Raw genomic sequence first — 15,126 nt, forward strand, 5'->3', positions numbered from 1 at the left:
CCTTCGTTCATCTTCAGAACACAAATGAAGATATTTTAGTGTAAAGCTGAGAAAGGCTTCAGATAGGCCTCCATTGGCATTCAGTCCATTCCCACTCACAAGACCCATAAAGGCCCTAAACACATCGACACACAGCCCATCTCACTACAGCGGCTGGACAATCATTTCACAAAGCGGCGAGAATAGTTATTGTGCACACAATCTAAATAACGACTTTATCCGCCAAGTTATTAACGTGAACTCGACGCATGCGTGAGAATATGACGCAGATCCGCCGTTCATGACCCGGAAGAGGAGGAGCGAGACCGACACGGAAGACAATAACCTATCTGAAGCCTTTCTCAGCTTTCTATGTTTTTGTGACATATGAGGACACAAATGTGTATAATGCCATGGGTATGACACAGGTATTACAGGAGAGGGTGAAATATGAGGACATTACCCATGGCCCCACTTTACAAAAGGCTTATAAATCACACAGGAGGAGTTTTTATGAGAAAGTAAAAATGCAGAATGTTTCCTGTGTGTGTGTGTGTGTGTGTGTGTGTGTGTGTGTGTGTGTGTGTGTGTGTGTGTGTGTGTGTGTGTGTGTGTGTGTGTGTGTGTGTGTGTGTGTGAGATGTGTAGGTTTAGGGGTAGGGGCAGTGTAAGGGGATAGTAAATACGGTTTGTACAGTATAAAAACCATTACGCCTATGGAATGTCCCCATATGTCACAAAAACAAACGTGTGTTTGTGGTTTGGGTTTTAGGGATGTTTAGAGAACTATAAAAGAGTTCACATCTTCCCTTGAACATATTTAGCTATTAGATCTATTTTCTTACTTTTTACATTTACCGTACATGTTTTTTTAGGGGTTTTTATACAAAAGAGAGCGGCCCTTCTGGCTCAACATTCCCCACTTTAATTTTTAAACTGATATAGCCTAACACATTAAATACTTCAGTTAGTTTTTATATTATATTATAGACTATAATGATTATATTATATTGTAAGCCTAATAAAGAATTGATCTCACAAAGGGGATTGCTTAAGGGATCGTTGCCATTACAATTAATAAGCAATAAACAAACATTTCATGGTATAATGCTGCCTGGTGCCAATAATTGACTGTACAAAAACATGTTTTATTCCTTAAATTTCCATTACTTGGTCTTAACTCGGTCTTAAATGTACCTTCATTAAAATCTGCAGAGAGCCTGATAGTTTTGTGTTGTTTTATTTCTTCTCTTCTGCAGGTTTCCGGTGAATAATTCCCTTCTTCACCCTGTGATCGTGGAGTGGTGAGTGTCATTTATATCTCATTTGACCCGTTAACACTTACAGTTTCACGCAGTTTAGACGTTTGTTCTGCAGCCAAAACGCGATTGATGTCTTAATAACTAAAGCGTGAAACCTGCGCTCGCTCGTTACTAAAGTCCAATTAACAAAATCAAAGCAAGTTTGCCGGTTCCTCCAATTAGCAAACGTTTGATCACTGATGAAAAGATAAAGCAGAGGGCTTCGTTACTGCTGAAGCTGTTTTGTTTCATCTCTTTGTGTTTTGATTGTCATTGCCTCTTTTTAAAAGTTTCGTGTTTGGAAGATCAGCTCGTTTAATTAAGAGCATCGTTAAGCCTTCAGACATTGAACTTCGTTATATTCATCTTCATAGAATGGGAATTTCTGTCAGGGAAAATTCAAATGATGTTCAAACAAAACGAGTGGCATATGAAGCGCTTGAGCCTCAGGGCCACACGGAAACGCTGGGATTTATTTTGTGGTTTCTGCGCGTATTTTTTTGAAAAATCCACAGAATGGTTTTTAATTTGTTAAAAATATTGGAACTGAAAGCATTACATATTAAATATTCACTTTTTAACTTCGATTTAAGGTTTACAATACAAATACAAATATGTATTTTTAAACAAAGCTTGATCTCTCTTATTGAAGACTATATCCACTAAAAGATGGAGAAAATATTGATTTATCAGTTTTATTGTAGACAAATCATCAAATAAACTATTTCATATCATTCAACAATACAGCAAAATAAATAAATACCTACTGAAATAAATAAATTAACAATTTTTAATAGCTATAAAAAAAAGTACTTTTTTGTAGACAAGTGACATTTCCTTAATTCCTCCGTGGTCAATTTTATTTTAGACATTTTTAAAGGGTTACTTCAGCGATTAGCATATGGCTTTGTGTCAGTAGAAACCCTGGAGTATATTTGAAAGATTGTTTGAGATTTATGCATTTTATTTCTGGAAAAATTACTCAGATGAAGCAAATATCGTCAATTTGCGTCATTTGTAAAAATAATAATGTCCGTATCTGACTCTGAGTTTTTCAAATGTTATGCCAGTTTTTATGTTAATAAAGCGTGTCAGCGGGAGATTCACGGCTCATATTATCCCTCATCAGTTCCAGCGTTTAGACTGAACCTCTTCTACTTCTGCTGACTGAGATGAGATGAGAACACATCTTTACAATTTTCTGGGTCTTAAAAGAGTCTGTGTTTGTGATATGTCCTTATTTCATGCAAAACACTCCCTCACTCTGTCTGGATGCGTTTAAATCTGCTCTAAGTTTGTGTTTTTGTCACCTATCACACATGCGCACTCCAATAAGCCGACAGAGAGCAGGTTAATGCGTTTACATGCCGCGCGAAATCAGGTAAGAGGCAAAAAACTCCCTGTCCCGACTGCTGAAATCAAGTGACATTGGCGATCTGAATCATTGATCGATTCACTGATTCATTAACCGTTTGAATCTTTATTTGAGGATTGAACACAAACGCGGAAGAGAAGCCAATGCTGAATAAAGTCGTAGTTTTTGTTATTTTTGGACCCAAATGTATTTTGGATGCTTCAAGAGACTCTAATTAACCCACTGATGTCTCATATGGACTACTGTGATGATGTTTTTATTCCCTTTCTGGACATGGACAGTATAGTGTGCATACACTTGCATACGCTCTCAGACTAAATATAAAATATCTTAAACTGTGTGTGAAGATGAACGGAGGTCTTACAGGTGTGTGACGACATTAGGGAGATCAGTTAATGACAGAAGTCTCATTTTTGGGTGAACTAACCCTTTAAGAACGTGTATGTAAACGCACCCAGTGAGTTCAGTAGCGGTGGCTTTGGGAATGGCCTCTCAGGGCAGTGAAGCATTCTGGGAATTGTAGTCTTTCATCCCCATGAGATAAAAATACATTTTCTGTCTTTTCTCAGTATAGAAAGCACCAAAATCACATTTCTACTACATTAATGACCCAGTTTAAACACAGATTCATCTTCCCAGCGCTGAAGTACCCCTTTAAAATATCACTCTCTCACTAAAAAAAAATCCCATCAATGAGCGCAGCCTACTAACCCTCACAATCACGCACGCGATTGGGTATGTTTCACATTACAATCTGCGGGAAACTGCTGAGTTTTTTTTTTTGCAGATTCTGTGGGCCTGCTAATGGCTCGTCACGACTCAGAGCTCTTCTTTCTCATGACAGCATCACAAACACTTTTTCATCAATCGCGGCGGCTCTCTCTGCATCCTCTCGGCAGGTCTGTAAGGCCGCTGTGATGGTCTGCGTGCTTCTCTCGCGATCGTGTGCATTAGGTTTTCTTCTCTATTACTCGCTGGAAAGCGTCTCATTACGGTTTCCCTACACTCGCCTGCTAACTTTGTTGCTTCCTTCTCTTCCTCGGCTTCACTTATTACCCAAAGATTTCCAGAGAGAATTTGCCGTTTCCATCTACATGATGAAGCATTTTGCGGATATTAAAGACCTGCACACAGAGTAGATGAAGAAACAACTAAAAACAACATGGCTACATTAGCAGACGCTTTTATCCAAAGCGACTTACAATTGAGGGATAGGCAGAGCGGGACACAACCTAACGCTTTTTGACCGTCTCAGTTTGTGTAAATCCACCCTTTAATTGCACACACGTCATCTAGTACAGTTATGTGGTTTTGTTTCATTAATACAGTGTGTACTTCTTTCTTGATTTACCCCGAAAGAATGGAAGTGAAATGTGACAACATGCCCCATAGGTGAAGTAACATGAGCATAGATGACAGATTAACATGTTATCTGATAAAATATCAAAAAATAGAATAACTTACATTGTTTACAGCCTGGTACAAAAAGTGCTTTTGGTCTATACGACTTATTTTGCCCTTCATGACAACTGTGAGGGGGTGACATTTTTATAGCTCATCCGTTAGAATTATATTAAAGGGTTAGTTCACCCAAAAATGAAAATTACATCATGAATTACTCTCCCTCATGTGGTTGGACACCCGTCAGACCTTCGTTCATCTTCAGAACACAAATGAAGATATTTTAGTGTAAAGCTGAGGAAGGCTTCAGATAGGCCTCCATTGGCATTCAGTCCATTCCCACTCACAAGACCCATAAAGGCCCTAAACACATCGACACACAGCCCATCTCACTACAGCGGCTGGACAATCATTTCACAATGCGGCGAGAATAGTTATTGTGCGCAAAATAACGACTTTATCCACCAAGTTATTGTCTTCCGTGTCGGTCTCGCTCCTCCTCTTCCGGGTCATGAACGGCGGATCTCCGTCATATTCTCACGCATGCGTCGAGTTCACGGCAAAACTCGGCGGATAAAATCGTTATTTTGCGCACAATAACTATTCTCGCCGCATTGTGAAATGATTGTCCAGCCGCTGTAGTGAGATGGGCTGTGTGTCGATGTGTTTAGGGCCTTTATGGGTCTTGTGAGTAGGAATGGACTGAATGCCAATGGAGGCCTATCTGAAGCCTTTCTCAGCTTTACACTAAAATATCTTCATTTGTGTTCTAGAGATGAACGAAGGTCTGACGGGTGTCCAACGACATGAGGGAGAGTAATTCATGACGTAATTTTCATTTTTGGGTGAACTAACCCTTTAAAATACTGATATTCTGTCTATAACTCCTCCCTGAACCTCCCGCTGGCCTGTGTCTCGCTCTCATTGGCTGTCGGTCATCGCCGATTACGAACTCATTTCACACAGCAGGACTTTCAATCGCAGCTCCACACTGTAAAAAAATATTGTTGGTATAACTTAAAAAAATAAGTAACCTGGTGCCTTAAAACTTTGAGTTTATTGAAATTAAAAATTTGAGTTGAAACAATGAAGGAAATTGGTTTAATAAATAGAAACTCAAAATATTATTGTATCTGAACCACATAAAACATTTTTAAATCATGAAAATAGCACAATTTTGGATGCTTCACTGCATCTCCACGAATAAAACACACACACTCACCCAATATGCTTACACAATCTTTTAATAATATTCGAATAAAGGTTGTCGATTCTCCAAAATGTGCGTTGTATTAACTAAACAATTTTTATTTCAACAAACTCAAAATGAAGGCAACCAGGTAACTCATTTTTTACAGTGCAGATATTTATCTCCAAATATGCCAAATATCTCGCGGACGTCTGCGAATCTCTCTGATCGCGTCTTTGATCATTCACACTGCGTGATTGTCACTCGCGTGCACGAGCACCGATTTGCCTACGATCTCGGGCATTTGTCGGTGATTTCGCAAAACCTGTCGGCGAGTCAAAATCGAGGCTAAAATCAGGCAGTGTGAACTCGGCATTACTTGTCATATGTTACACAGAGAAATGACCACACAGTGTTTGTGCTCCATACATGAATGATTCCTCCACCCAGAACACACACTAATATATATCGTTCAAAAGTTTGGGGTCGGTAAAATGTTTTATATTTTTGAAAGAAGTCCCAGCAACAGTTTACTATAACATGTTAACATTAGTTGAAATGTTAAAGCTGCAGTGCGTACATTATTTTTGTTTAAAAATGATCCAAAATCAATTTTCAAGCAAGTACATAACCAGCCAGTGTTCAAAACGAACGATCTCCTGACCATAGCCTGATTCACGACGGTAACGTCCTTTTTTAACGCGCTTTTCAGATTGCCTGAACCGCAATAGCTTTACACTAAAATATCTTCATTTGTGTTCTGAAGATGAACGAAGGTCTTACGGGTGTCCAAGATTCGTTGAAACTTTCATCAGCTCAACCAATAAACACAGTGTTTGGTCTTTTGAACCACCAATCACGCTTCCTCTGAAAAATGAACGTGAAAGTGGGTGTGAATTTGCTGCATGAAACCAAACAGAAATAAATGCGTTCTCTCACAGAGCACAGCACACAGTCAGTATATTTCTCTATTTGTATGTAGTTTGTGTTTTACACAATTTTCACTATTATATTTTCCTCAATTTGTGTTTGAGAAGATTATGTGCAGAGAGGTTGAAATGTCCGTTTATGAAAATAGCCGCCCACATGTAAACGTAGCCCCAATATATTTTATTTCAAAACTTGATGTATTGTTTGCGTTTGTTTTTCATATTCAAATTATAATATATTTCTCTGAAGAAAAATGTTTGTTTCAGTGTTGTTATTATATAACAATCTTTCTGTTTACTTTATTACTTTATTACACACTGTCAGTAAATAAAATACACCCGTTTTCACTCAAAAACCTAGAAACGCCTAGAATAATGTTATAATAAAGGGCTATAACTTGCTGAGGGATTGTTACATGTAGACAAAATTTTATCTGGAAGTGTAAAACAACCAAGTCTAACTTTCTAAAGGAAAAAATCCAAACTTCATGAAATTCTGTGCGAGTTCACAGTAAAAACATCACATTTTTGCTGTCATTTTTCTTGAAATTATATGAATTTAATCCATTCTCAGAATAAATGAATGTAAAATTGGGACATCAAATGAGCTAGATGGAAACTTCAGGTTCTTCTGTTTAAAATGATATATAGCACTTGATGCTAACTGCTAGAATGGGTGAGAAAAACAAAGAAAAGTAGAGGCACATCAGGCGCCCCAAAAATGTTCTAGGTCTTTAAGGGTTAAGCCCTTAAGTTCTGCATAATTATGGGCGTGGCCACTTGAGTGACATGTGGATAGCCACTATGGTCGAGCTAGACAAGTGTGGTTTCAGCAACTCAGCTCCACCTCAAATACTCCGCATAAAATACTCCAAACCACTGCAGGATAGCTGAGAACGGGCAAAGAGGCGGGGCTGAGTTGCTGAAAACACGCCCACCTAGCGCGACCATAGTGACAATCCACCTGTCACTCAAGTGGCCACGCCCTTAATTATGCAGAACTTTAGGCTTAATATAATTCAAACGGATGAGTTATAAAAAAATCCCCCCCTCAGTTGTCATGAAGGGCAAAATAAGTCATATAGACCAAAAGCAGGCAGTAAACATGTTTGTTTGTGCTGTAGAGTTGGGCATTTTAACATGGAGGAGATACAGTTCTGACTCCCTTCTGGAGCCTGTCTCTAGCGATGAATTGAAGGTTAAGTAACTTCCGTCTTGGATTAAATAGAGAGGCCACAGGAGATTTGCTCCTTAGTCTACCTGTGTATCTGACTGCATGCTGAAGAGAGACTGACTTTAGGACCCAGTGGAACAGCTCATTTCCTCCATGTAGAGCTATAAGGCCATGTATTAGCAACAGGTAATGAAATGTCTTATAATTTTTCCACAAGGCACCCAGTGTTAGATATTCTGAGCTGAATAAAAAGGGGCTATGCATGACATTGTGAGCTATTTTGAATTTGGGTTTAAGAAAGTGCTTAAGTTATATTATTTATTGACAAAATCTAGCAATTTAAAGGGAAATAATAATAATAATAATAATAATACAGAATCTCCAAAACAAAGAGCATTAAAAAATAGAAGAAATATAATATTTTCTGGACCAAAAAAAAGGATAATTGTAGGGCTTCAGGTCATTTTTACTCATGAAGGACTGATTTGATACAGAGTGTGTGTGATGGATGAGGGTTAAGGCTGCACAAACACTACTCATTTTAAATTTTTTACTTACTTTTATAAAAAAAATTATTAAAGCAACCCTTTTTTTCTACAGTGTAAGCTGGTTTCAGCCATGTTTTTTTAATCGTATGCATTTACATATCCTTTACTCTCCAAAACAAACATTATTTGCTGATATAGGTGGTGATATATTTGTGGTATTGATAGATGAAGCTGGATTACATAAAGACACTTTTTGCATATAATATCAGCATATGATATTGATTTCTGACAGATCTCTGGAGTAATGATGCTGAAAATGCATCTTTGATCACAGGATATAAGTTACACTTTACTGTATATTCAAACAGAAAACAGCTATTTTAAATTATAATAATATTTCACTGTTTTTACTTTAAATGCTAATAAATTATTTGATTTATCAGTAAAACTTTACTCAAAGCCCCCATGTAAAATGCATTATAAAGGTATTTATAATGAACATTATATATATATATATATATATATATATATATATATATATATATATATATATATATATATATTCATAAATAATTGTAACCAAAGTCAAAAAGCATTTTAATAATTGCAGATTCTGAAATTGGTTTTAATGTTTTAATGTCTTATACTTTCTAAAGGTGTGACAATAAATAGATAAGTACTCAAATGTAATATAACTGTGGTTATAACTATTCATGAGACCATTACGGTGCATTACAAGGCATAATTAATGCAATAGAAATACTTTTATAATGCATTATACATAAGGGCTTTAAATAAACGGTTACCGATTTATCTATTGATAGTGTCAGCAGACGAGACTTTTTTTCCTTCTTCTTTCGAATAACATCCACTGATGAATTATTCACAGATCAGGAACATGCATTAAAAAAACAGTGTCAGTGTTGATTTCATGTTGACTGTTTAAGGCGTGCGCACACACAACATGAGCTGTTGAATCAGAAACACGTAAATCCTCGTACTGTTTAACAAACCCATATTTACTGGAGAATTCCTGATGAAAGATATCCCATGATCCATGTGTTAAGCGTTCAGTGCTCTGGAATAGAGATGCGGATAGAAATCACATCGCTGATTGTAACCATGGGTTACGGCTGTGTGTGTGTGTGTGTGTGTGTGTGTGTGTGTGTGTGTGTGTGTGTGTGTGTGTGTGTGTGTGCAGTGTTATATTTAGACGTGTTATTAGAAAGTTGGCACATTCACACTGAGTCATAGGAGGTGATGTCAAGATGCTTCAGTAATGCGGGCAGCATCATTAAGACACAAACGAAGACGCTCGACAGGAATAGACAGTGGAGGTGAAGAAAAAAAACTCACGAGGAGAGACAAAGTGCTGATTTCTCTGACGTCAGTCCTGCTGGGATGCGGTTAAGTTTAGGATTGAGGCGTTCGTTCTTCATTAAACTTTCTGATCGAATGTAAACCGTTCAAAAGTTTGAGATCAGAGCGGGGTTTTTAAAGAAATTGATACTTTTATTCAACAAGGACACTTTAAAAAACAGATCAAATGGGATGTTAAATGTTTTTTATAATGCTACAAAAGATTATAGCTGTTCTGATGAACTTTCTGTTCATTGAAGAATCCTTGAAAAGCAAAATGCATCACTGTTTCCACACAAATATGACTGTTTTAACTCTGATAATAATCATAAATGTGTGTTGATTATGTGTGTCTCAGACCCTCATCTGAGAATGATTAGTGAAGGATCATGTGACTCTGAAGACTGGAGTAATGATGATAAATTCAGCTTTGATCACAGGAATAAATTACACTTTGCTATATATTCACATAGAAAACATTTTGTATTGTAATATTTCATAGTTTGGTACCACTTTAGTATTAACTATTAACTAGTTGCTTATTATTATGAATATTAATAGCATATTAGTACTTATAAAGCACATATTAATGCCTTATTCTGCATGACCTTATTCTACATCCCTTAATCCGACCCAATACCTAAACTTAAATACTACAAAAACTACCTTACTAACTATTAATAAGCAGTAAATTAGGAGTTTATTGAGACAAAAGTCATAGTTAATAGTGAATAATATTTTTACTGTATTACAAATTAAATAAATGCAGCTTTGATCACATTAATAAATTATATTTTGCAATATATTCACATAGAAAAAGGCTATTTTAAATTGTAATATTTCGTGATTTTTATTGTATTACTAATCAAATAAATGCAGCTTTGATCACATTAATAAATTATATTTTACAACATATTCACAATAGAAAAAGGCTATTTTAAATTGTAATTTAGACCAGTAGAGCATGGCGCTAGCAACGCCGAGGTCATGGGTTCGATTCCCAGGGAAAGCAAGAATTGACAATCATGTAAAAAAAATTAAAAAGTGTACCTTGAATACATTTTGTAAGTCGCTTTTGATAAATGCCAAATGCATAAATGTAAATGTAAAATGTATTAGTAATCATATAAACGCAGCTTTGATCACAGAAATAAATTTTATTTTTTATAATTATGCAGAACTTAAAATTTATATTACTATATATTCAGAATGAAAAAGTCTATTTTAAATTGTAATAATAATTCATGATTTTTACTGTATTACTAATCAGATAAATGCAGCTTTGATGACGTGAATTAGTTATATTTTCCTGTATATTTACATAGAAAAAGGTTGTTTTACATTGTAATAATGTTTCTAGATTTTGACTGTATTTTTGATCAAATAAATGCAGCCTCTGGTGAGCAGAAGAGACTTCTTTCAAAACCTGAACAAGTCTTTCCATTCGTATTATATTGTCTTAAAGTTCTCCAACAGTTTTTAAGTGCTAGCTTCATGTTTTGCTGGAACTCATGGTACAAATCTCTGTATTGGGCATGCTTATAAGATGTTATAACTTCATATGTATATAATTTTTCATCATTATTTTCATGACGACTCACATTAGCTCTGTCTCTGTGTGTCTGTAGTCGTCTGCTTAAGACTGACATGGAGCTGGAAGTTCTGCGCTACACCAACCGCATCTCCAGTGAAGCCCACAAAGAGGTAAAACGTGTGTGTGTGTGTGTGTGTGTGTGTGTGTGTGTGTGTGTGTGTGTGTGTGTGTGTGTGTGTGTGTGTGTGTGTGTGTGTGTGTGTGTGTGTGTGTGTGTGTGTGTGTGTGTGTGTGTCAGCCATGAAGCTTAATGCAGCTTTATTAACGGGTTAGGTTGTTTTTGAGCATTACATGCAGATTTTAAAACCATTGCCCTAAAATGCTAGCCTGCCGTGGTCATCCTCAGCTCTAGTCAGAATATGAGTCTGATGCTCCATTGGGCTGTGATTATGGGGCGTGTTTCAACCCAACCAGGAAAGACCTCGATTGGACAGACCGAACCAATCAGAGCAGCGGAGCGACGCATTGTCAAATGTCAACAGAGCTCAACTGCACTGTGTTGCCAAGTCCGCGTTTTTTTCCGCGGGTTGTTTTCTATGTCCGCGGGTTGAAGCGACTATTATGTGATATATAGACCCATGAGTGCGAATTTTAGCAGCAACCTTGCCAAAATAACACACATTTTACCCCCAAACGCCATTTTTCCACCGGAGAACCCCCCGTGAAGCTATTGTTTAGGGCTAGTAGTTGGCGGGTTTTGTTGTAAAAACTTGGCAACCCTGTCTGCACGCGCGCTGGAGTAAACGATCTTAGCCGGTGTTGTAAAAAAATAACATAATTTAATGATACACAGAGTACTGACCCAACATGATCATCATTTCTGAGAGAAATAGTGAAGGTGATGCAGATACGAACAAGCTCTCCGTTTAGGATTCAAACAAATATAATCCAAGCCCCTTTGATGACGAGATGATTACGGTCCTGTTGATCATCTGTCCGTCATCGTCTAAAGCCCGCCCTGATGATCTCATTGGTCAGTTTCTGTTGATCATCTGTCCGTCATCGGCTAAAGCCCGCCCTGATGATCTCATTGGTCAGTTTCTGTTGATCATCTGTCCGTCATTGGCTAAAGCCCGCCCTAATGATCTCATTGGTCAGTTTCTGTTGATCATCTGTCCGTCATCGGCTAAAGCCCGCCCTGATGATCTCATTGGTCAGTTTCTGTTGATCATCTGTCCGTCATCGGCTAAAGCCCGCCCTGATGATCTCATTGATCAGTTTCTGTTGATCATCTGTCCGTCATCGGCTAAAGCCCGCCCTGATGATCTCATTGGTCAGTTTCTGTTGATCATCTGTCCGTCATCGTCTAAAGCCTGCCCTGATGATCTCATTGGTCAGTTTCTGTTGATCATCTGTCCGTCATCGGCTAAAGCCCGCCCTGATGATCTCATTGGTCAGTTTCTGTTGATCATCTGTCCGTCATCGGCTAAAGCCCGCCCTGATGATCTCATTGGTCAGTTTCTGTTGATCATCTGTCCGTCATCGTCTAGAGCCCGCCCTGATGATCTCATTGGTCAGTTTCTGTTGATCATCTGTCCGTCATCGTCTAAAGCCCGCCCTGATGATCTCATTGGTCAGTTTCTGTTGATCATCTGTCCGTCATCAGCTAAAGCCCGCCCTGATGATCTCATTGGTCAGTTTCTGTTCGGAGATAATTACTCCTCTATGGAGCGAGGCCAGACCGAACCGCCCGACCTAAAAATGTTGTGGACGGGGCTAAGTTCGGCTGGCATCCAGGCTACTAAAATGCATGCTAAAAAAAGCATTCAAACTTTTTTATTTCTAAAGTTATGAGGACTTGAGATGACAGTGGTAAGTGTTGAGAATATCTCTGAAAGACTGGGACTATGTTTCTCAAAAGCATCATAAGCCTTCTATGATCTCTTTATGCTTTTGATGTTTTGGGAAGCACTTTACAGTGAGTAGTAAAGTCCTTTATAAAGTGTGTAGTAAACTCTTGATGTGCAGCTTCCAGAATCTGAAACCTCGTTTGATCAGTATCTAGGCCAGCATTGCATTTATCCTTCACAGTTGTAAGGCAATGCCTGAATGCTAAACAGTTGATATTTCAGCTCAAATCCCTGCATTGCTTTATACACTGTAAAGAAATAAAAATAATTCTTATTCAGTGTTTGGGTCTTGTTTTAAAGTACATAAACCTACACATTCTTAAAGCAAGATACATTTACTAGAGAAGCAAAATGACTTGTTATGAGATGTTATAAGAACAAATATCTGCCTAAGTGTATTTTTCGACCCCATTGGCTGATATTTGTTCATGTTTTCAGCAGAAACTCACTTAATTTTGAATAAGATTTGATATCATAACCAGTGTTGCCACAGGGTTACTTTTTGAAAAAGTATTTTGATTACTGATTACTGATTATTCCTTTAAAAGTAACTAAGTTACTTTACAGATTACTTGATTTTAAAAGTAACTAAGTTAGATTACAAGTTACTTTATTAGTTACATTCAGCAGTTGCCGACAACACCGCTGCCGCCTCAACATAGAAATCACAACCGTTTTTGGCAACACACTTTATTGGAAGTGCATTTTTAACAGTTACGTCAACAATGTATCCTGACTAGAGCCCTGCATTTATGCCCGAGCCTGACGACCCCGACTTTTTTACGCCCCTTTTTTTAGGCTTCTCCTTCGTTTTATATTTATTTTAATAGTTAAAAGCAACAATGAGATGTTCTGCGCTGGTGGAAACAACATGAGACCATGATAGCTTACGCCACTGTCAAGACATGGCTCGCGTAGGCTTAAAGGGGGGGTGAAATGCTGTTTCATGCATACTGATCTTTTTACACTGTTAAAGACATGGAATCCCATACTAAACATGGACAAAGTTTCAAAAGTTAAGGTGGACGTTTGATGGGAGTATTTCTTTGTCAAAAATACTACTTCCGGTTAGTCATAAGTTTCGGCAAGTTTTTTGAGATCATGCGTCCCCTTTGACGTTAATGGGGGCGGAATTTCCTTGTATGGGCCTTACGGACAATTCTACCGGAAGAGCGAGAGAGAGAGAGAGAGCGAAAGCAACAGGCTACGCCCATCAAAGCGCTCGTAGGCTGCGCTGCACAGGTGATGTGCACAATTAACAATGACATCAAAAAGTGCGTTTTTGGTTGCCAGACCAAGACAGTCCTGCACAGATTCCCCCAAAACCCCGCGGTAAGGCAACAGTGGATGTAATTTGCTTTTCTGGATAAGCAACTGAGTTGCGCGAATGTTTATATCTGTTCGCTGCATTTCGGTGCCGACTGTTTCATAAACATGGCCCAGCTCGACGCCGGATTTTCCAATCGCCTAATGCTGAATGATGGAGCAGTCCCAACGTTAGAACCGCGGGCGGTGAGTGAGACTGCTTCAAATGTCTGTGTCTATGCTCATCAAGTAGCCCAAACATGATCACGTATAGTTACTATATATATTACTATATATAGAAATTGATCAATGGAGCATGCGATGTGTAGTGCGTGTACATTTGTTTAGCTGGCCACTATATGTGTAACTTTATGTTTGTGTATTGTAAAAGCACTCCAAACAACAATACACAAAGAGTGGGGAAATATGTTGAACTAAATAAGCGCGCTTCTTCATTCAAATGCGCTACTATTCCGTGTCTTTCTATGTAAACACTAACTTAGCCTGCCGTGCAAAACCGGTCCGCTTACTGTCTACACAAACCACGCGTAAACACAAACACACACACGTGCACAACTGCACTTCCCACATGTACACCTTCAAAGACAAAAATACGACGATATAATTCAAGTATAAATATGTAAATAACACAAGCCGCTAAGCATATTATATAGTTAGTGTATAACTTGTACCACATAGAGACGTCCTGCTCTAGTCGTTTTTGCTGCTGCTCCTGTTCAACTGCAGCCTCTGGGTCTGATTCCGGATCATAGATGTATGGCTGTATCTGATTAAAAGCCATATTTTTATTTTGAATAAAGTTTTTTTCCCGCTGTTAGGGATGACAGCTTTACGACGCACTCGACTCAACTCAACACAATAGCAGCAGCGCTGCTGCACGTCATTATTTAGCTCCGCTCACACGACACGCCCCCACCCGCTCGGCTTTTTTCGGAAAGACTCGGAACAGCGCATCTTTCTTATATAATTATAAAAAAAATAAAGACTTTTCGGAGATATGCAGGATGCAATGCTACTCTATAGGTACTCAAGATTGACATGACACTGACTGAAACTGAGTGTTTCACCCCCCCTTTAAAGAGTCCGTCTCTTCAGTGCAGCTGCTAGAGTTATGGCCTTTTTACAACTGGTTCCTTCATTCATTTTCTCTGACCAGGTGTC

The 15,126-nt window shown here is 38.2% G+C and overlaps 1 protein-coding gene across 1 annotated transcript in view; it reads left to right on the forward strand.

The window, feature by feature from the left end:
- Positions 1-15,126, forward strand: part of pepd (peptidase D) — a 138,213-nt gene that overhangs the window by 54,942 nt on the left and 68,145 nt on the right. The window contains exons 7-8 of the mRNA XM_067419135.1: positions 1,239-1,283; positions 10,824-10,899. Of these exons, the coding sequence (XP_067275236.1) occupies positions 1,239-1,283; positions 10,824-10,899 (121 nt within the window). The remainder of the gene's footprint in view (positions 1-1,238; positions 1,284-10,823; positions 10,900-15,126) is intronic.

Source organism: Pseudorasbora parva, chromosome 16, assembly GCF_024679245.1.
Source record: "Pseudorasbora parva isolate DD20220531a chromosome 16, ASM2467924v1, whole genome shotgun sequence".
NCBI lineage: Eukaryota > Metazoa > Chordata > Actinopteri > Cypriniformes > Gobionidae > Pseudorasbora > Pseudorasbora parva.